The sequence below is a fragment of the Haemorhous mexicanus genome, chromosome 2 (assembly GCF_027477595.1).
Source record: "Haemorhous mexicanus isolate bHaeMex1 chromosome 2, bHaeMex1.pri, whole genome shotgun sequence".
NCBI lineage: Eukaryota > Metazoa > Chordata > Aves > Passeriformes > Fringillidae > Haemorhous > Haemorhous mexicanus.
In genome coordinates, this window is record NC_082342.1 from 29083090 (window position 1) to 29102195 (window position 19106).

Genomic DNA, 19106 nt, shown 5'->3' on the forward strand with positions numbered 1-19106 from the left:
TGATATTGCATTGTCTTGTCTGCAGCCTAAGTCCTCACTCCTTTTCCAGGAAAACACAACAGAATCTATAATGGGAAAAGTATCTGTTTTAAGTGCTCTCATTTCAAGGCTGCTCATTTCACTCTTCCTCTGACCTAAATGTTACAAGCGAAAGTCAAGCAAAAACATTTCAGGTCCCTGAGACCGCTGTCTGAGTTATGGAGATAAAGGAAATAGGAAACAGGCTAAACTCCATAGTCTTGTGGCATCTCTAGCAGTCATCTTGGCATGGTGCCCATCCCTACTGAGATTGCTCTGTAAAGGCGCTGACCATGACTCAGAAGTGAGTGGTGGTCAAAACATAGGGCAGACAGTCAGTTCTCCATCCCAAGGGGAAGGGTGCCACAAGCTGTATTAGTGAAATGTCTGTCTGACAAGAGCCCACTGTTGGCTCTTCCACAAGCCCAAGAGAAACTTGGATATCCAGGTTCTGTTTCTAAAGTTATCACTAATTTACTCTATCACTGGTTCAAGGTACATGACATCAGCTATCTGGGGTTTTTAACAGCACGGCATCCACCTCTCAGAAACATGGAAGCAGTTTTAAAACTCTTCTGAGGAAGCCTTGCTGAAATTTTAGCATATTAGACAACAAGCCAAATTCACACCTGTGTAATAAAAAAAATCACATTCACAAAGGTGTTGCTAGATGAACAATGAAGTTTACAAGCCAAGGTCCTGCAAAAGACTGAGAAAGAACTGCTGTGGCCAAAGTACTTTAAACATGCACCTCACTAAAAAACGCAGTGTCATGGTTTAAAACCACCTCACCCCCCAAAAATGAGGGACAGCTCAGCTTGACTGAAAGCATCCACCTGTAGAAGGACTAATGCTACCTTCCTCTTGCTTAATGGAAACCCTGGGGATAGAGAGGGCACTGGATAATGCACATTGACCAGCACTGTATGAGCACGCAGCCTGGTATCAACCACTCTGTTACACCAGCTGTTCCTCCCCTCCTCAGCCCCTGCATTTTCAAGGCAAAGCTTCCCAAAGCCACTTTGCTGCACTTTCAGTAGGGATCTAGTGCAGCCCCCAGGAGACAGGGCATGGAGGAGAAAGGGAGAGAAAAAGAGCAAGCAAGAATGAATCTCATTAAACAGAGTGAGCACCCCTCTCAGTCTCTCATCATGTTCAGGCCTGATTGGAAGTGAAACCGCACTTGGAGGGAGGGAAGCCCCCTCCCTTGGGACAATCCAGAGGCTCTTGTACAAACTTAATTTCAAGCTCCGTTGAAGATGGTGTTTGGTTTGGGTGGTTTTTGGTTTGGGTTTTTGGGTGGGTTTTTTTTGGTTTTTTGTTTTGTTGGTTTTTTGTTTGTTTGTTTGTTTTTTATGCATTCAACTTAATTTCCCAGGGAGCTGTGTGAAAATGAGAAAGGCAGACCTTTGACTGTGAATCCAGCCCAGTGCCTGGTTCTTACAGATCCAGTCTCACATTGTTTTCCTCCATCACTGCCCTCAATAAATCTCTGCACAAAGGTTGCTAAAATTCCTCCCACCTCCCTTCCACACTTCAGTGGAGACAGTTACATTATTTTTTTTTGCATTTAAGCAATTCAATTCATTTTTAATTCAAAACACACCCTAGTTTCCACAGCTCTGTTTAAAACAGGAGCACTGTGACCTTGAAAAGGCTCAGACCTGCTGGCACCATGAAGTTCTGACCTGTTCTTTGCTCTTCCGGGCTTGCTTGCTTTCTGGTGAGGAAAAGGCTCGTGATTGGGTTTATGATCCACTCATTTCAGTGCTGAGGGTTGAAGGGGAAGGAGAGGAACTGTATTTGGTTTGGAAGGCTCCTGAGGGAGACACACCTGGAGATCAGCTCTCCGAGCCCACACAGAAACATGTGCTGGCTGGCTCCTCTGCAGACAGCTGATCTGCCTAGCTGTATTTAGTTTTCCAGTCTGGAGAACAAATATACACACAGGTGAAAATACAGATTAGAGTAGGTTGTTTCCATCTGACCTCATTCTTCTGCCCAAGAACTGGCACAGGGTGGCAATTTTACAACTAAGCCTGGACTGCAAGGAAGTTAGCAGAGCCACTGAAGTAGGGCAGCTCTAATGGTCCAGCTGCTCCCTTCTCCAAGACAGAGGGAGGCAGACATGCTTTGTCCAAATTCTTCCTACATTGAGATTTCCTACTATGACCCAAGGAGGAATTGCAAGAGAAACATAAAGCACTACTGGCCCTGAAACAATTGCCATCTGCAGCCCCAGGTCATGCCACGAAAATCTTGATTCCTTTATTTGTTTCTCAGCTGATGCAGAGATTAATTCTTTCCTGTCCTCGGCATTGTACTTGCTGGAGCTATCAGCAGAACAGAGAGCATTGCTTTGTTTTATGGAGGGGAAGGCAAGCAGGGTGGGTTTGCTGTCATTGCAGAGGGAATGGCACAAGGAGAATGTAAACAGTAGATGTAGGTGTACAAAAAAAGCAACCTTATGGCAGCACCATTGTGTGGATTTCAGTAAAGCAAGACTTTGCCCGGGGAAAAGAAAAGTTCTCTACATTTTTTATTTAAAAACCCAATTAAGTTAAAATTAAATGTGAAATGATGACAATTTGCATCCAGGCCTTAAGCAATCCACTTTAATTGAATAATGGGTTGTTCTGCGCAGGAGAATGACTAAGATCAAGTTTCCCATACATGTGTCTCATACATCTCAATCCAACTCTGAAGCAAGAGTACTCCCAACTCCTCATAAAAGTGATATCTCTCTCTCTCCCCCCATCTTCTTGCCATGCCATCCCATTTGGAAGGCAAACAGCAGCGCATGCTTCATGAATCACAGAACAGGTGAGACTGGAAGGGACCACTGGCGACCATCTGGTCCAACCCGCCCGTTCAAGCAGTGTCCCCAAGAGCACATTCCTCGGGACTGTGTCCAGACAGCTTTAAAATACCTCCAGGGAAAGAGGCTGGCAGTCTGTCTGTCCAGTGCTCAGTGCTGTGCCTGGTCTGGGCCAGCACTCGTGGGCTGGCTGCCCGGCCAGTGGCTATGCCTTGGAGCGGGATGCTGAGCTCAGGGAGCCTGCTCCCCCTCACAGGTTTCCTTTTAACCCTCTCCCCAGGGCAAATGCGGCCAACGCCAACTCTTCTTTGAAGCCATGTAGGAATTTAATATCTGTAAAATGTCTTTTCCACTCCTGCATTTAAGCAAAAGCAGGCACATGAGAGCAGACAAATGACTGACAGCACAATCTAAGCCCCATTTTTTTGCAAAATCAGCCAGGGAAGAGAAGGGCATACAAGCTGAAATTTTTCAGGGCAGCATGGCCGGGGCAGGAGGCCTCTCACAGTGGCCAGGCTGCTGTGGTCCCTTTAGGCACTGGCTGAGGTGTATCCATTCCACAGAATCACCTGATCAATCAGTTTAGAAAAGACTTTTGAGATTATTGAGTCCAACCTATGACCGAATACGACCATGGCAACTAGCCCATGGCACTGAGCGCCACGCCCAATCTTTCCTTACACACCTCCAGGGACGGAAACTCCACCACCTCCCTGGGCAGCCCACTGCAATGTCTAAATTCCCATTCATCTCTCCCTGACCGGTTTAATAGCCAATTTAAAGTGGAGACAGCAGTCGGGTTTTCACCGACGAGACGACACAGGGGGCAGTTCAGCAGCCACCCCATCCTTCTCCCTCCTCGCCCACAGCGGCAGCCGCTAAGGGAGGAGGGAAGATGACTACACCTCCCAGCATGCCGTGCGGCAGCACAGCCCCGCTGGGGGCCGCCCTGCTCCGCCCTGCATTCTGGGAGCTGTAGTCTCGCCGGAAGGCGGGCGGGGGAGGGCGGGTGTTGCGCCTGTGCCACAGCGAGCCCGTGCCGCTGCCCCGGGGCTCCGAGCGGGGTGGCTCGGCCAGCTCGTTCCTTCCTCCAGCCCGCCTGGCACAGCTCGCACCGGGAAGGGGGGGTCTGGCTCTCGGCGTCCTGATGAAGCCCAGCTAGGGGAGCACGCTGCCGCCTCAGAAAGTTGGAGGAGAAGAAGGAGGGGGAGGAGGAGGCGAAGCTCTGCACAGCGATGTAGCCCGGAGCGTGGAACGGCAGCCCGTGGAAGGCACTTCAGCTCCTCGCCGCCCCGGTCCTGGAGCATGGGCTAAAAACTATGTTCCTCTCCCGTATGGAAAATCATTGTTTCCTGCTGTTTGTGTTTGTCTTCCAAGCAATATTTATCCTGATCCTCTACCGAGGCGGACCTTCGCATGTGTTCCGCGGGTTTTTAGAGTCGCCCCAGGTGGTGGATTACTCGAAGCCCCACGATGTGTACACAAACCTCAGCTTGTTCACCCGGGCTCCCAATGAGGACACGATGCCCTACTGCTCAGCGCGGTCCCCAGTCCTGGGTAGGTACGAACCTCCAAAATCCCTGGAAAGGTGGTTTGAAAGAACCTCTTTCGTAACCTTGAAGGTGTCATAAATGTAAGTTGCATCTTCTTCAAACTTTGAAACAGGTGTGCTCATGTACTTACACTGACAAAATTATCTCCTGTTAACAACTCGTGTTGTTTTTATTGCTTGTGTGTGGAAAAGTATTTTACTGGCCTACAAATTTCCAATATTGAGAGTTTGGTTACACAGATGTCAAGATTGTAGAGCAAGAGTGAAAACAGTGCATGGTGATAATATCAAGTTAGTAATGCTTTTTTTTTTTTTTTTCTTGGCAATCCTGTGTAAAATGACCCAACAATTCAGAAACTGCATAATATTGACCTCTGACTTTAACTCCTGCGTTTTTTGTCTTAGCCTTATATCAAACCTGTAGTTCAACATAAATTGATTAAGTTGACTTGAAATCAGCTTAAGGAGGATATATGAGGATGGCACCTTGCTCTTCATGGTGATCTTCTAGTCTATGATTGTTACACATCCTCTAGGCTTAGAAACTTCTGTGTTAGATTTAAAAGTCTGGTCACAGGTTAATTTGTATTCACAGTAGGACCAAACCAGAGCTGATCTAAGAAGCAGCATTCATCCAGCTGTTGCAGCACTGAAACAGCTGAGAAATTTTAAGTCAGTACAAAGTCAAGCCAGGTGTATAAAGCAGGTGTGTTGCTAGTTAAGTGGCAGTGAATCCCTTTGACTCAGCCAGCCATGAATGGATTAAGTTCCATCAGTGTGCACTTAGAGCTGGTTTGGGGCCATCACCTTCTTAGAGTACTGTGTAGTAAGTTACTCTTGTCAGGTTTTCCATACTGCACAGGTTTCTGCATGTCTAAATGTTGTATGCACCTAGCCTTGGCCTGCTCTTCTGGGAAAGCTGAACACTGCACATGGAGCCCATTAGGAGCAAATGGTTGACCTTGGTTCAAGTGAAGTTCTGTGGGAAGCCAGTGCTCTCGTGTCAAGTTGCTTACTTAGGTTGGAGAACTCTGCTGGGACCCTTTGGATGAGCTTGCTCAGACTGCAATCTTTGTAATGATGCTTGTTCTTTTGAGATGCTTTGTTCCTTCCCCTGTTGCTTACAATTAAATTTAGTACACACAGTGTGTATGATGAAAGTGTAAGATAGCTTTGGGTGTGTGTTTCAGCATTTCCCTCAGAAATGGCTCTACTAAATCCTGAAATCTTGATAGCCCAGAGCGTTTTTGCACAGGTGCTAGGTGTCAATGCCTCAGTGCACTGCAGCCCATCCAGTTCTGGGAAGCTACAATTCCTTGTTTCAGGCTGAATTGTTTTATTTGAAAAAGCACAGGAGAAACATGACTGCACCTAGTTTGTGTCCACTACTGATCAAAATCCTCTCTCCTAAAGAGTCAAACGAGACAGCTTTAGTGTCAAAAAGAAAGAACCAAACAATTCTGCAGCTTGCCTGCAAGCCATCAGGTAAGTAAAAGTAGTGACGTATATGGAGGAGGCAGATGCAGAGTAAAATTACACTGATCTGTGCTCTTGGAGCTGGGAAATCTTTTTAAGAACTCTTCTTCTGCCCATCACTGAGAGTGCTGAGAACAGGGGATCATCCTGCAGGCAGTACTTCAGAGCTAAAATGGAAACATGATGTTAGTCACAGACAGAAACAAACAGCAAGCTGTCTGGGAGAAAAAAAAAAAGCCAACCATGAGGCAAAGTAACTGTGAAAGCTTTACTGTATGAAAATACTGAGTTGAGCATATGAACCATTGTTGAAGTGAAACACAAGTAATTTGGAGCACTGATACAAATTCAGCTTAAGAAAAATTAGGTCTCTGCTACTCCTTAACTTTTACTCAGTGGTATGTCCCTGTAAATGTAGGATGTAAATTTTGGCTTCTATCACTGCATCACATCATCGTCTTCTGGGTGTTTTGCTTCTTTCTTAGCTGAGAAGCATGCTATTTTGTGAGGGAGTTGTCCCTTGTTTTATACATGATGGGCACATATGAATTGAGATATAAATACTTTATAAATGTCTTGAATAGTTGTTGCCATCATCTCTCATGAGACGGGTGTTTCTTGGAAGCATTATATTGCAGAGAGCAATGCCTTTTAATATTAATTTCATAAACTCTATTAAATGAGATTTCAAATCAATTCTTGAGGACTCATCCTCCAGTTCAGAGCTGGTAATAAGTCACTGTGCCCACTCTAAAGTGTGTTAAAGTACCTGGAAGGATGCCAAATGGCTTAAATGGTTTCTGCATCAGGGCTTTTATGAAGTGCAGCACTTTTTTCTTTTATATATGTAGTAGATCATTTTAATAACTGTTTGAATGTTAATCAGCTTGCAGCTCATCTGTCTATTTCCTGTCTCCTGAATCTGTAGCAACTTGGTTCTTCCAGGGCTGTGAAGTAAGAGTTAAAGTATAATTGCTAATCATCTCTGCCTTAGAGGAATTAGACTCCTGCTGACTAGTGGTACTTTTAAGCACCTAGTGGTGTCCACTGAATGTTTTGTGACCAACAACCTGCAAAGCATTGCAGGTATTCAGTGTCTTCACTAATATAGCGAATAAATTACTTGAGTTTCCTCAAAGGTTAAAGTTTCTACACAAATAACCCATTGCCTCTTTCTTCCTCCTCTGTTTTTAGAAAAAGTGAAGTGCTTATCTGCCAGGGTTATACTTTGTTAAGCATAACTAAATAGCTTTTAAATTCAAAATCTGACTTTCTCACATTGCATGCAAGATGTCTTATTTCAGTTCATCTTTTCCTCTCACGAGGAAAAAGTTTGGTGCTAGAAGATTTGGCTTTATTGTATTATTTCTGGTTTGGTTTAAAGGGGTACCTTCCTTCATGCATGGTACTTGTTCAGTTGGTTTGGCCCTCAAGGACTTTAATAGCTGAAAGGTCTGTCTGTAACTCTGCTGTTTATAATTTGCTCATGCTATGGAAGGATGTTTTCCAAGCCCTTCTTATAGCAGTTACTGCCTTTCATTCCCATCTGTCATAACCTTTTCATGAGCAGGACCATCTGTTGTATTAAGTAGCTCCTGCTATGTTTTCTAATGCTGCCAGAGTTTCTTCTCTTGAATTGAAAGAGAAATAAAAGGGTGGCAGTGCTAATGCTAAGATTTATTTTCAGGTGCCATTGAGGCAGCCTTGTATTAGAAACTGATGCTTAAATGAAAGATGTTGGTCTGACTTTTTTTCCCCAGGCACTGGTAGAATTACACAGATGTGACTCTGTTAATGTCGTGTGTGGTGCTGCAGTATCTGAGTGCAGCATTCACCCATGCTACTGTTCCTGTTTGTTCATCTTGTGTAAGTTCTGGTTGTTCTGATTGGGCTTGGTAATTGTAGCTGCAAACTCTAAATGAGTTCAGAAGTCCTGGAGTTACTTTCCTAAGGTGTGATAGATATGGTCAAAGTCAGTAGGTCGCCTCAAAGGGAAATATGTTGCCTAGGGAGTAAAGCAAGCAGGGAGTGTGCTGTCACTGGCAGCAGCTGACAGCACAGGGAATTGTGAGACCTAACTGTACACTGAAGTTCCATATTCATTAAGCACCCTCTGTGTGATGGTACAGGCACAGAAACATCTTTGGAACCATGGAAAAATTGCTTGGACACTTTCAGGGTGTTGATTCTGTACTCTTCCTCAACAGGGATCCTGTGCTTCCTAGTATGTGTAAGATGGGTTTTTCCTCCTTTTCCAAGGCTGTGCTTTGGCAGTTTTATTTATCCCTCTTTGGTCCAGCCTGCAAGTGCTCTGTTCACATTTGGGATTTAATTGGATTAGATTGCATTAGCCTTTTGTTAGTTGGACAGCAGGGAGACATGAGAGCCAGAATGTAGCCAAGGAGTGTAGGGCAGCCAGAGGTTTTGGGGACGTAAGTCACACTGATGTTTAAGTTTTTTTCCTTCCCTTGGCATATTCCAGATTGAGTTTCTGAGCTGATTTGTTTGAGGTGTGGAACCAGGCAGCATGGGAGAACATGATATCTTGGAAAACCTAGAAAATGCAAATGTTACACTCCTGAATGGTATGCTTGGGTATGGAAGGAGAGAACAGGAGTGAAGCTATTCACATTATCTAACTCATACCCTTACATTCAAGATCTTATTTTCTCTGGAATTTAAAGGTTGTTGCTGCAGAATCTTACTCTGCAATACAGAGTCCCACTTGTTTTATAGAAAATAAAACCCTGCCTTTGTGGGAGAATAAAAGGGATTAATTACCTTTCTTTTTTTTTTCCTTAGAGCAATGATCTATAGTTGAATTCCCTGAATATAATATTTCTTTAGCAAGCTCCAGTTGTCATCAAATCAGTGGTTAATGGTGCTTTAGGTTGAAAGATCTGATAATCAGCGAGTCCATTAATCCAAACAGCAACATAAACTACAGGTTGATAACATTGTTGGCCTGAAACGTGGGAGTCTTAACGGTGGAAAGGGAAACTGCATGCACAGAGGTAGGAAATAACATGAAATGTTCACTGTAAATGTGACCTAGGTTCATAGCCCACACAATGATTCTCTGAAGAACCACTCTTTGTTTTGGGTACAAATATATGGCAATGTACTCTTCTTTCCCGCTGCAGGTAATTCAGTGAAAATCAAATTCTCCTGTATTTTAAATAGTTGGAGAAGGACTGAAAAGTGATGTTTAAGAGTCAGCTATTGCAAAATGTTGCTGACAAGCAAAAGTCAGGCTTTCTTTTTAAAAACAAACCAACAAGCAGAAACCAATGAACAAAACCCATGCAGTGGGTTTTGTTTTTGACAGACCAGACATTTTTGACATGAGAAGTGATCAGTGGCTTTTCAGACTGACCTTCAGGAAATGCCATTTGTGTGTTCCTTGAGGAAGGAAAGGAATCACTTACCAAATACCAAGGTTTGCCCATCAGAAATGCGAGGTGTACCAACTTCCTCATAGTAGCAAAATGTTCCCTGGTTCAGAATGGACACTTTGAATTTTATGGCAGATTTAGTCCTTAAGCCTTGTTACTGCTCTAAAAACCTGCAAACAACCCAAAACCAATGAACCAACCAAACCCCAAAACCCCAAACCCCCAAAACGAGTGGAGGGATGTTGCTTCTTTCTGTGTCAGTTAAACAGGATGTAGGTGTGGGCAGGCTCAGGTTTTTTGTTTGTTTTTGTTAGAATTGTAGCAGAGATTTGAATATAGGATGGACTGAAAGAAGCATATTCTGGACTCACTTTCATTTAGTCTTAAAACACACCTGTACCTCCTCCTGCTCAAATGAAAGCTCCTAAACACCAGGCCTAAATATTTGCTCTCTTTCAGGCTTCATTATCAGCAGATTTTTGAGAGAATAATTTATTTCAGTAGTTTAAGAGGGAGTCTCACTTAGAAGATACTGAAAACATGATTTAGGACAGCCATAGTGTTAATTATCAGCTTGGAAAGAAAAGAAAAACTTGTTTAGAGCTATTTAACAAAACCACCACGAACAACAACAAACAAACAAACAAACTTGCCTTGCAGACTTCTGGTGCAAAAAAAACATTTTGCCCATGGTAGTGTGGCCTGCAAAGAATTTTTAAATAGAACTGTCGTTTGAAATTGCCAGCTTCTAATTATGATTTAGGTGAAAGTTTTTCCCTAGTTCATTTAAGCATTGAATGCTAATCTTGTTCTGCATCTGTTCTGCAACTTTTATTTTCTTAAAAGTTCACAATTGTAGAAAACCATTAAGACACACTGGTTTGTGTATAAATACAAGTCTTCTGCAAATTCTGGAAACTTTTCTCACAACCCAGGAGGACAGGCATTTAGATAATTGTTTATTTAGAATTTGTTTATTTTTATTGTAACAATGAGGTTTGTTATAAAATGGGTATTGACACTTTATATGGATTCTTTTTCCCTTATGACTGTCAGTATTTTTCCATCTGAAGAATGGAAGAATTAATGTCAAAATGCAGATTTTTTTAAAATTATGCAAGAACTCTTGAAGATATCCAGTGTATTTTTTATTTAAAAACAAAGTGCTGAGTAGAAGAACAGTCATATATAGTTTCTTTTGCTATCCTGTGCCCATTCCTCAAAATATAACATCATTCTTCTTTGTTCTGTCATCTGCTCCTCTCAACATTTTGAAGTACTGCCTGCTTATTACAGTGTATAAAATGAAATAATATAGCAAATTCAGCCATTGTGGCATGTGATTATAACATCAAATTGAACTTGAAATGCTTTTAAAGGTAGAGCTGACCTTTTCTAAAGCATTTCTATTCATGCAGGCTTTAAACTGCTTCTCCCCTGACCTGCTGAATATCCACTTGCACATCTTTGTCCTTGAATCTCTTCTGAAAGAGGCTTAGAGAAATTTTCCAAATGGGTAGCAAAAGCAGATGTGTCTGTTCATCTTGAATAATTTTCAACCCTGTTTCTTTCAGCAAATCAATTTACTCAAGGATCTCATCTAAGCAACACAAGACTGTAGTCGGCAGGCAGTCCCAGGGAGAAGCAGCTGTGCAGCAGCCCAGTGAGACTTGCTGGCCGTGCCAGGACTCGGGATGCCTGGCAGACACCTGTACTCCTCGTGCTGAGCTGGCCTCCTCTCCCTGCTCCACTTGCTGTGGAGCAGGGAGAGGTGGCCAGCAGGCAGCAGTGAAATTTATCACAGAGCCACATCTGCATGGCTGTTGTTAACTCTTCTCTGGTGGGGCTGCTGTCTAAAGGAGCAAACATGGGTAGCTGATCTCGTAGGTCTGAAAAAAAGGTGGAGAAACATCACTGATCTTACTTACTCTTTTTCTGTCTCTCCTTACAGTTGGTCCATTAACCATCACCTTCAGCGTGCTCCCTAGTGAAAGGATGATCATAAAAAGAAATCCTTTTGTTCAGTCTGGTGGCCACTACGAGCCACCTCACTGCTTTCCCCGCTACAAATCTGCCATCCTTGTGGCCTACAGGAACCAGGAGAAGTACCTCCACCATCTTCTCTACTACATCCATCCCTTCCTGCAGCGCCAGCAGCTCAGCTACACTATCTACCTGATCCAGCAGGTAAATCCAAGTCAAATGTGCCTGCTGGGCAGCTCAGCTGCACCACTTAAGGGTTGGGTTCTGAAGAGGAAATGTGACTCTTCTGATGTGGAAATACTGTTTTATGCAAGGGCTGAGAGGAGGTCAGATAGCTGTCCCACCTCCATGACTGCTAGTGATTGAAATACTGTACCACTTATCAAGAACATCATTCTGCTATTAATTGGTTCTCTTGTGGTTTGGGGTTTTTTCCTGGGGGTATAAATTTGTCAGTAAGTGGTTGTGCTGGTTTGAAAGTAAACCAGCAGGAGAAATGAACCCCCATACAATCACCTTGAGAAAGATTTCAGATTGGAATTACAACTTAATAGAAAGATTACAGTACATGCATCAATACAAAAACACTGGCTTAAAGTGACAGAGTATAGCCTGTCCCCCTTTTGGTCAGGATGGTGGGCACAGCCTGATTAAGTGATGGCTGCAGTTCGAAAACGGTGGTCCTCTAGAAGGTCTGGTCCTCCTCTGGGTCCCTCGAGCAGTGGTGGTGCCCCAAGTCCCCAAATCGAGATTCTGTGTGGTCAGGTTCAGGTGGTACCTCCCCAGGGCAGGGAGTTTCACAATGGAGTGATGTAGTCCTATGAGGGACAGAATGTTTTTGGAGTCCTTGGTGGTTGTTGCTGCCGGCTATTCTGCTGGTGCCAATGAGTTCATGATGGCCCCTTAGCAGAGACCCTTCAGGATGGGTGGGACTGCTGCTTCACCAGAGGGAGGTACCACAGCGAGTCACCGAGTCACCAGTGTGAAGAAAAAGAAACACTACCCTGCCTCACAGGGCTGCCTCTTTTTTCCTTATGTAACCACCCAGCTGTAGCCTGAGAGGTGGCTGTGCCCTGGGCAGCTGCTTCAAATGACCCTTCTTTAAGAGTTTGTCCAAAAATGATGTAGAGGAAAGTAGAATGCAGTTTGGTTACACCCCACAGTAGCACTTTCCTTTTGTAACCCAGGACAGTTGTAACTTTTGTTTTCCTCTTTTTGAGGTTTGCATGTGGTTTGTCTGTAGCTCGTCAGTGTGACTGCTGAGCAAAACCTGGAGACTGAACACTGAAGTGAAACTGGATATTTTTAGTCTGTGTCAAATACAAACATGTGGCTTGGCCCTGCTGTGGGGCATTCTGTGCAGGTCAAGCAGCCTTTTTGTACCTGACATGGACTGGTGTTGCAAAAAATCAGTGGCAAGGGAGCAGGTTTTGGATTCATCAGTTAAAACCAATAGTTTATTGGGAGGGCAAAGAAGCTTTTTTATTTGACTGAGATCTTTTTCTCATTTGTAAGTTTTAGTAAACAGTAGTCAGGGCTGCAGTGTTGCTGTGCAAATGTGCACCTGAGGATTGGCTTATGGGTCTCTTGAAAGGTGCCAACAGTGCATAGCCCCTGACACAGCAAAGTTGTTGAGAATGTTGTGAAGAGGATGGGTGACATTTTCAAAGCTGGGAGCATGGAATTTGCAACCAGTATTGATCCATTCATTTGAATAAGGCTTTTTGACTAAAACAAATTTTGACTGAGCAAATTTTAACATCTTTGTTGCTTTGGTGAAGAAATGTAGGTTTTCTTTTCCAGGTAGGGACTGGTTCATTTAACCGAGCAAAGCTGCTTAATGTTGGCGTCCGGGAAGCCATGAAGGATGAAGAGTGGGACTGCCTTGTCCTGCATGATATTGACCTGGTGCCTGAGAATGATTATAACCTATACATTTGTGATGAATATTATCCCAAGCACATGGCCAGTGCCATAGATAAGTTTCAGTACACGTAAGTGCCTCCATTTGCTTTCTGTGGATATATTCCAGTTGGTTCACTTCCTGTTAGAAAGTATGGGTGGGAACAGTGAAAGACACAACCTTTATGAGGTTTTCTGGGTGTTAGTTTTGCAGCAGTTACTTCCTAGAAAAGGATATTTTTGACCCAAGCATGCAATCTAGAATGTTTCCTTGCCTGTAGTTCCCTGTTCCACAGTTAGCTTGGCAAATGACTGGCAGGTTTCTGTTTGACTTTACTTTAAGAAGAAAAGTATAAGGTGGGAATATTGGATCACATAGAATATGATGTGGTAGGATACAGGTACTTTAAACTAATCCAAGATACAAATTTTGAAACCAGCTTTACTTTGGACAGTTTTGGGGAAACGTGGTGGGAAACATGAGGGGAATGGAACATGATAGGAATTACACTGTGTTTACTGTTTTGGGGGTTTGGCATTGTCATGAGAGTGCCTGCAAGTATGCAATTAATGTATGTGTGACTTGGATCACACTGTTAGTTGTGGAGGACAGGCATTAGCCTTCAATAGTGAACTGTGGTTTTTGGTGGTTGGGTTTTTTTGGAGGGTGGTGTTTGTTTGCTCGTTTGTTTTCTCTTTTAGTCTGCCATACAAGTCCTTTTTTGGGGGCGTGTCTGCTCTGACTCCAGAACATTACATGAAGATGAATGGGTTTCCCAACACATACTGGGGCGATGGTGGTGAGAATGATGACATTGCTACAAGGTACCAATCCCCAGCACAGGCTTGAAATGGATCTAAGCTGGCAAGTGAAGCATAGCAGCCCCCTAGGAAAGGAACCAATGACAATGTTCCCTATTGTGCCTTCAGTACCATTATAATCCCAAATGCTGTTGGTGTTGGGAATGCTTAATGTCAGAAAATGGTCAGAACCTATGAATCCCATCACTGTGTGCTGGGAAAATGAAGCTTTCTCCTTTCTGGGGAGCAGAATGTTATTTCACATCCTTGTGCCTTCAGTGCAAGGGGTTATAACTGCTTATAGTTGACAAGTGCCTCCACTGATGTTGACAGCCCCAAGGGAGTGAAGGAATCTGCAAGCTTGAGGAATAAGAAGGTACTTAACTAATTCTCAGACAGTTGGGAATTTAAGTTAAGTGCATTTAGGCTGTTCCAAGTGTTACCCAATCACTGATACTTGGGATTAAGGAGCACAAGGAATTCTGTCTTTTGTCTGCAGTGCTGGGTGATGGAGGAGCCTGCGTACCAGTGTGAGTCAGTGACAGCAAGAGTTGATGGTTTTTCTTGTACTTTGGTTGCCATGGCAGCAGCATTCTATAGATGAGTTTAGTTCCAGGTGCTCTGCCTAATGTGAATTCTTCAAGTACAGAATCATGGCTGCAGCTTCTTTATTCAGCTTTGGAATTGCACTGTGCACCTTTATGATCCAACACTGAGGCAGGCTCATGGGGAGTTTATAAAACTAAACTGACCATGGAAGCCTTTGTTATTTTTGTCTTGCATAATGTGACAAGTTACAGGGGTTTTTTTTCAAATCAGTATTCATCTGGGAATTGAATGCCAGATTTTCTAATATAGAATTCCTCCTTTGCCTTTCAGAGAAAGCCAACTAAAAGGTTGTATGGTTGTTTAGAGAGTCAGCATTTATGAAAGGAATAGAATGCCAGGAAATAGATCTTTACATCAAATACTACAATGCTGGGTCTATTCAGCTGTTCTTAGTATAGCTTAGGCATCTAATTTGGTTTTTGGTACCCAGGGTGGAGTCATGCTAGTTATGCATAGGAGTGCACTCCTTTGAAGAGAATCCTGGAAGGCAAGTGAATACTATAGATCCCAGAATAGCCCCTTCTGGAAGGGAATTAGAGCTCATGTTTTCAGAGAAAACTTACACTAATGATTAGCAATGTTTTGGCCCAGAGATACATGGAGGCTGTGGACAATGCCTGTTAATGATTTATTCACATTCTGAAGTCTCAGCCTGCAGAAGTTAGGAATGAACTGGCTGTTCTTCAATGACCAGCTGGGATCTGGATTTTAGGAGGTGCTCAAGCACTTCTTACCATGTAGCAAAAAAATTAATGAATCTTTTTTTTTTGACATTTCAATGTCCAGCTTTAAGAAATTCTGTGCAAAGATGATTTTCTTTTCTGGGATACTGCTTATTAAAAGCAGAGTTAATGAAAAAAAACTGCCAGCTGCTTCTTATAGTCACCAGACTGCAGTACTCTCTAATGCAAGTTGTAGCAAATACCAGGATCTACCTTTTATTAGAAGAAAATACTTCTAATTGGAGCCACTCATGTGCTAACATTTTCAGCTACAGGAAAGTCTCTTGGACTCTTCTTAACAGTAAATGAATGTATTAACAATTCAGTTTTAGTCTTATTTGCAATGCAAAAAACTGTAACAATAAAGCTAGTTTAGTGTTCTTGCTTTTTTGTCTCTTTATGGTTGAATGTGCCATAAGCTTATGTTCAGAAAACAAGAAACTGTCTAAAATTCCATGTGAAATAATGGAACTATAACACTGTCAGTGAAGTGTTATAATCATCTGATGGCTCTAGCCAAACAAATATTTTGAATTCTGTAGCCTTTCAGCTTCATAACATTCCTGCTGTATCAGATCCCGATGGAACACAGTCAAATGCTGCAAACATGCCAGTTAGATAACCTCAGTTGAGCAAACATTCATTCTTACATTCACAGGAATTTTCTCTGCCTAAGGGCTGTCCTGTGATAGCAGAGGTTTGGTAGCCCTAACAATATTGGAGGCACTTTTTATTGGCAAAGTAACATAGGTGCTATCAGCAGTGGGCTGTGAGTTGCTTGAACGTCACCCAAAATGCTGGGCTTAGAAGCTCTGTTCTGGACTTCTGAGCCTTCAGTTCCTCTTCTCTTATCTAACTGTACTGCAGCTGAGTTTACGTATGTTTGTCTGGTGCCTGTATTTATCCCTAATCTTTTATGAACCAGTCTAATCAGGCCATCTGAATGAATGGCACTTCTCAAAGAACAGAGAGGCCTAATCTGGTTTTGAAACTCAGGACTGGCTTCCTTTCAGAAACTGCAAGTTTGAGGTCTATTTTTTTTTCCCCCTTAAAGTTTAGGTGATGGACCTCTAGGCAGCAAAAGCTCCGCTCTTAGGAGGAAGTGGAATAACGCTCATTTGTCAGGGGAACTGCTCTTGAATGCTCTGTATGTTGTAGTTCATTCCCTGTTTGCTCTAATCCCCTTGTGCCCTGTCAAAGTGCACTGCAGCTGGGAGGTTTCTAACCCAAGTCTGGCCTAGAGCCTGCTAGAGAAGGTCATGTGGCCCTGTGCTGCTTCTGCACTTTGTTTTTATTGCATTAGCACTGAAAATCATCTCTGACCATAAGCCTGGAAGTGGCATCTCTATGCCCAAGCAAACACTTTTGTATGTTGTTTTAAAGGATTCACTTGGCAGGAATGAAAATAGTCCGGACATCACCTCACCTTGGCCGCTACCGAGTGATGGACTACAATGAAGAGACAGAGATCCAAGATCCTTGGAGGAGGTACCTGGTGGGGCTGGGGGCTACTCTGGGCCTTGTGGCAGGTTGGCCGTGGCTGTCATCTTCCCCAGCACAGGCTACATATGCCTCACATCACTGCTGCTTTTTCTGCTTTAGGAAGGCTATTTCAAAGCAGCCCCCAGTCAGTTTCAACTGAATCATCTGGCTCCTGTCTTCACATTTGAAGGACTTCTCCTAGTTTCCTGCTTTTTTTTTTTCCTATTGTGAAGGACACATGCCAGCTAGGAAGCTAACACAGATTTAAACATGAAATTATACAGAGAGTAAAACTTAAAGAAAAAAATACTGTCTTCTAAATAGGGAGATTTCAGTTTGAAGGGGCACTGTCTTACAAGTTCCCAATATTAAAAGCTTGCTGTTCAGTCTGTGTGCAGTTACAACGTGCCATTAAAATAGTGGAAAGCAATATTCTAGTTTGAAGACATGAGAAAGGTGCTATGAGAGACTTTATCAAAGACTGTTTTATATAGAAGAGCTGGAGGAGGGTGTTGGGTCAAGTATGGTGGAGGCTTCTTATACCAGCAATGCAGATCTCTCTTTATCATCTCAAAACTCAGGTTTCCATAACAACCCTGTCAAAAACCTACCTACAGCAGCCTGTGTACACCGTGGCTGCAAACTTCTGCCTTGCACTCCCAGGTCTCTCTAAGCTGCTGACAGCTTCTTGGTGTTTGGAAACCCTAGCTGCCCCCGCACTGGTCTCCCTCTCTGATCAGGGTCCAGTCCGAATCATCCTCCTTGTTTGGAATACTCAGTGTGAACTCGCTGTAATCTGTTCAGTCTGTATCATGGGAAGAATTGTCTCAGGGCTTTCCTGCCCTCTGGAAGATTCTTTCTTCTGCAGCTTCAGCTGCCAATGTTAACTTCTTTCTTCTAACTGCAGGTCTTCTTCCTCCCTCAGGCCTCCTGCCCAACACAACACCAGAAAAACATGGAAAGCTGACGGAATGAATACATTACAGTTCAGGCTCCTTTCCAGGACTAAGCATCCTCTTTATACCAAGATCACTGTGGACATTGGATATGTTCCCCCATTTTCTTAAAAGACTGAAAACAAAATTGAGGTTGGGTGCCACATGGGCATTCAGCCAATCTCTCCCATTTTCCTGTGGCATCTGCCCCACCTGAGATTAACCCTTTTGCCTTTCACTTTTCTTCAAACTGTTTCAGATTTAGAAGAGGCTCCAGGAACAGGGTATGACAGCTACTGAACAGTCTGTGGCTTACTCTAAAAATGTCCAAGTCACTGTATAACTGACTCCTGAGCCATGTCTGTGACAGTAAGCCAATCCAAGCTTTCTGGAACCTTTGTTCAGTAGCAGGATAGCTCTGTCCTGCTTTGTAATTAAGTGTTAATTGGGATGCAAGCCATTCTGTCAGATTGGCCTCTGACATGTTGTATTTTGAGAAGGTGATGAAGCCATTTACTGTTCTATAAATATCTTTTGTGAATTTGAGTAAAATAAATGGAGTTATGCGTTTGGCTTAAGAGTTTTATAGAATAATGAATAAGAATGTAATAAAAAAGAAAGTTGCCCTGAAACCAGACAAACCAGAGTTTAAATTCCTGATTTTTTTTTCCTGACCTGAACCACCACTGTTGAAATTGTTTTATTGTAGCTGCAAGTAATGCAGACTGAGTGGGACCTGAGGCTGTCACCTAGTCTAACCTCCTGCTCAGAGCAGGGAAATTAATCTACTACTACAGCTGTTGCTCAGACATTAAGTATCATTCAAGGCTGAGCTGTCTTCAATATAAAATACTTGTGAGAAATTAAATACTAGTTTTTCCTTGAGGTCAAACATGGCAACAGTGGAGCTGTGACCCTGGCAGTAATGCATTTGTACTTACCTGACTGTGAGACTGACAGAGTCAGCCCAAACCCTTGCCCTTGCTGTAAACTTACTTTCTCTGCCAGCTCAGTCTGTAGCACTGCCTGCCAGGTCCAGTTATTTTGAGAGTGTGACACAGGGTATTCTGGGTGGTTACTTCAAGATACAAAAACTCCTTCATCACCGAAAAGCTGCATCCATGCCACTATACTTACAAACATTTAGTTTCAGTCTTCTCCACAATTGGAATAGTGTCCTAAAAGAAAATCTCCCAAGCCTGCCTTCATATCAACATGTAAAGACAGTTAAATACAATGCAGTAAGTCCAGTGCTAATCAAGCAGCACAGTGGAACAGCTGGTTATCCACAGGCTTTCACCTGTTTTTTAAGCAAGACTCACAGATGATAATGGCCTGGGTCACACTCTGCTAACAGTGTGGCCCCAAAGCATTAAAATAAGTGGAGCAGAATTTCTCCCCCCCAACACAGCT

General features: G+C 43.2%; 1 protein-coding gene across 2 annotated transcripts; it reads left to right on the plus strand.

Moving 5' to 3' along the window:
- Window positions 1-3834: 3834 nt before the first annotated feature.
- LOC132323142 (beta-1,4-galactosyltransferase 3-like) lies at window positions 3835-18334 on the plus strand. Of its 2 annotated transcripts, none has more exons than XM_059838052.1 (6): window positions 3835-4393; window positions 11211-11446; window positions 13046-13236; window positions 13847-13969; window positions 16660-16764; window positions 17666-18334. In XM_059838052.1, the coding sequence occupies exons 1-6, from the start codon at window positions 4156-4158 to the stop codon at window positions 17823-17825; spliced, it is 1053 nt and encodes a 350-aa protein (XP_059694035.1). In that variant the 5' UTR covers window positions 3835-4155; the 3' UTR covers window positions 17826-18334. The 2 variants fall into 2 exon arrangements, with proteins under 2 accessions (XP_059694035.1, XP_059694036.1); XM_059838053.1 differs by having other exon boundaries at window positions 3836-4393; window positions 17684-18334.
- Window positions 18335-19106: the final 772 nt, after the last annotated feature.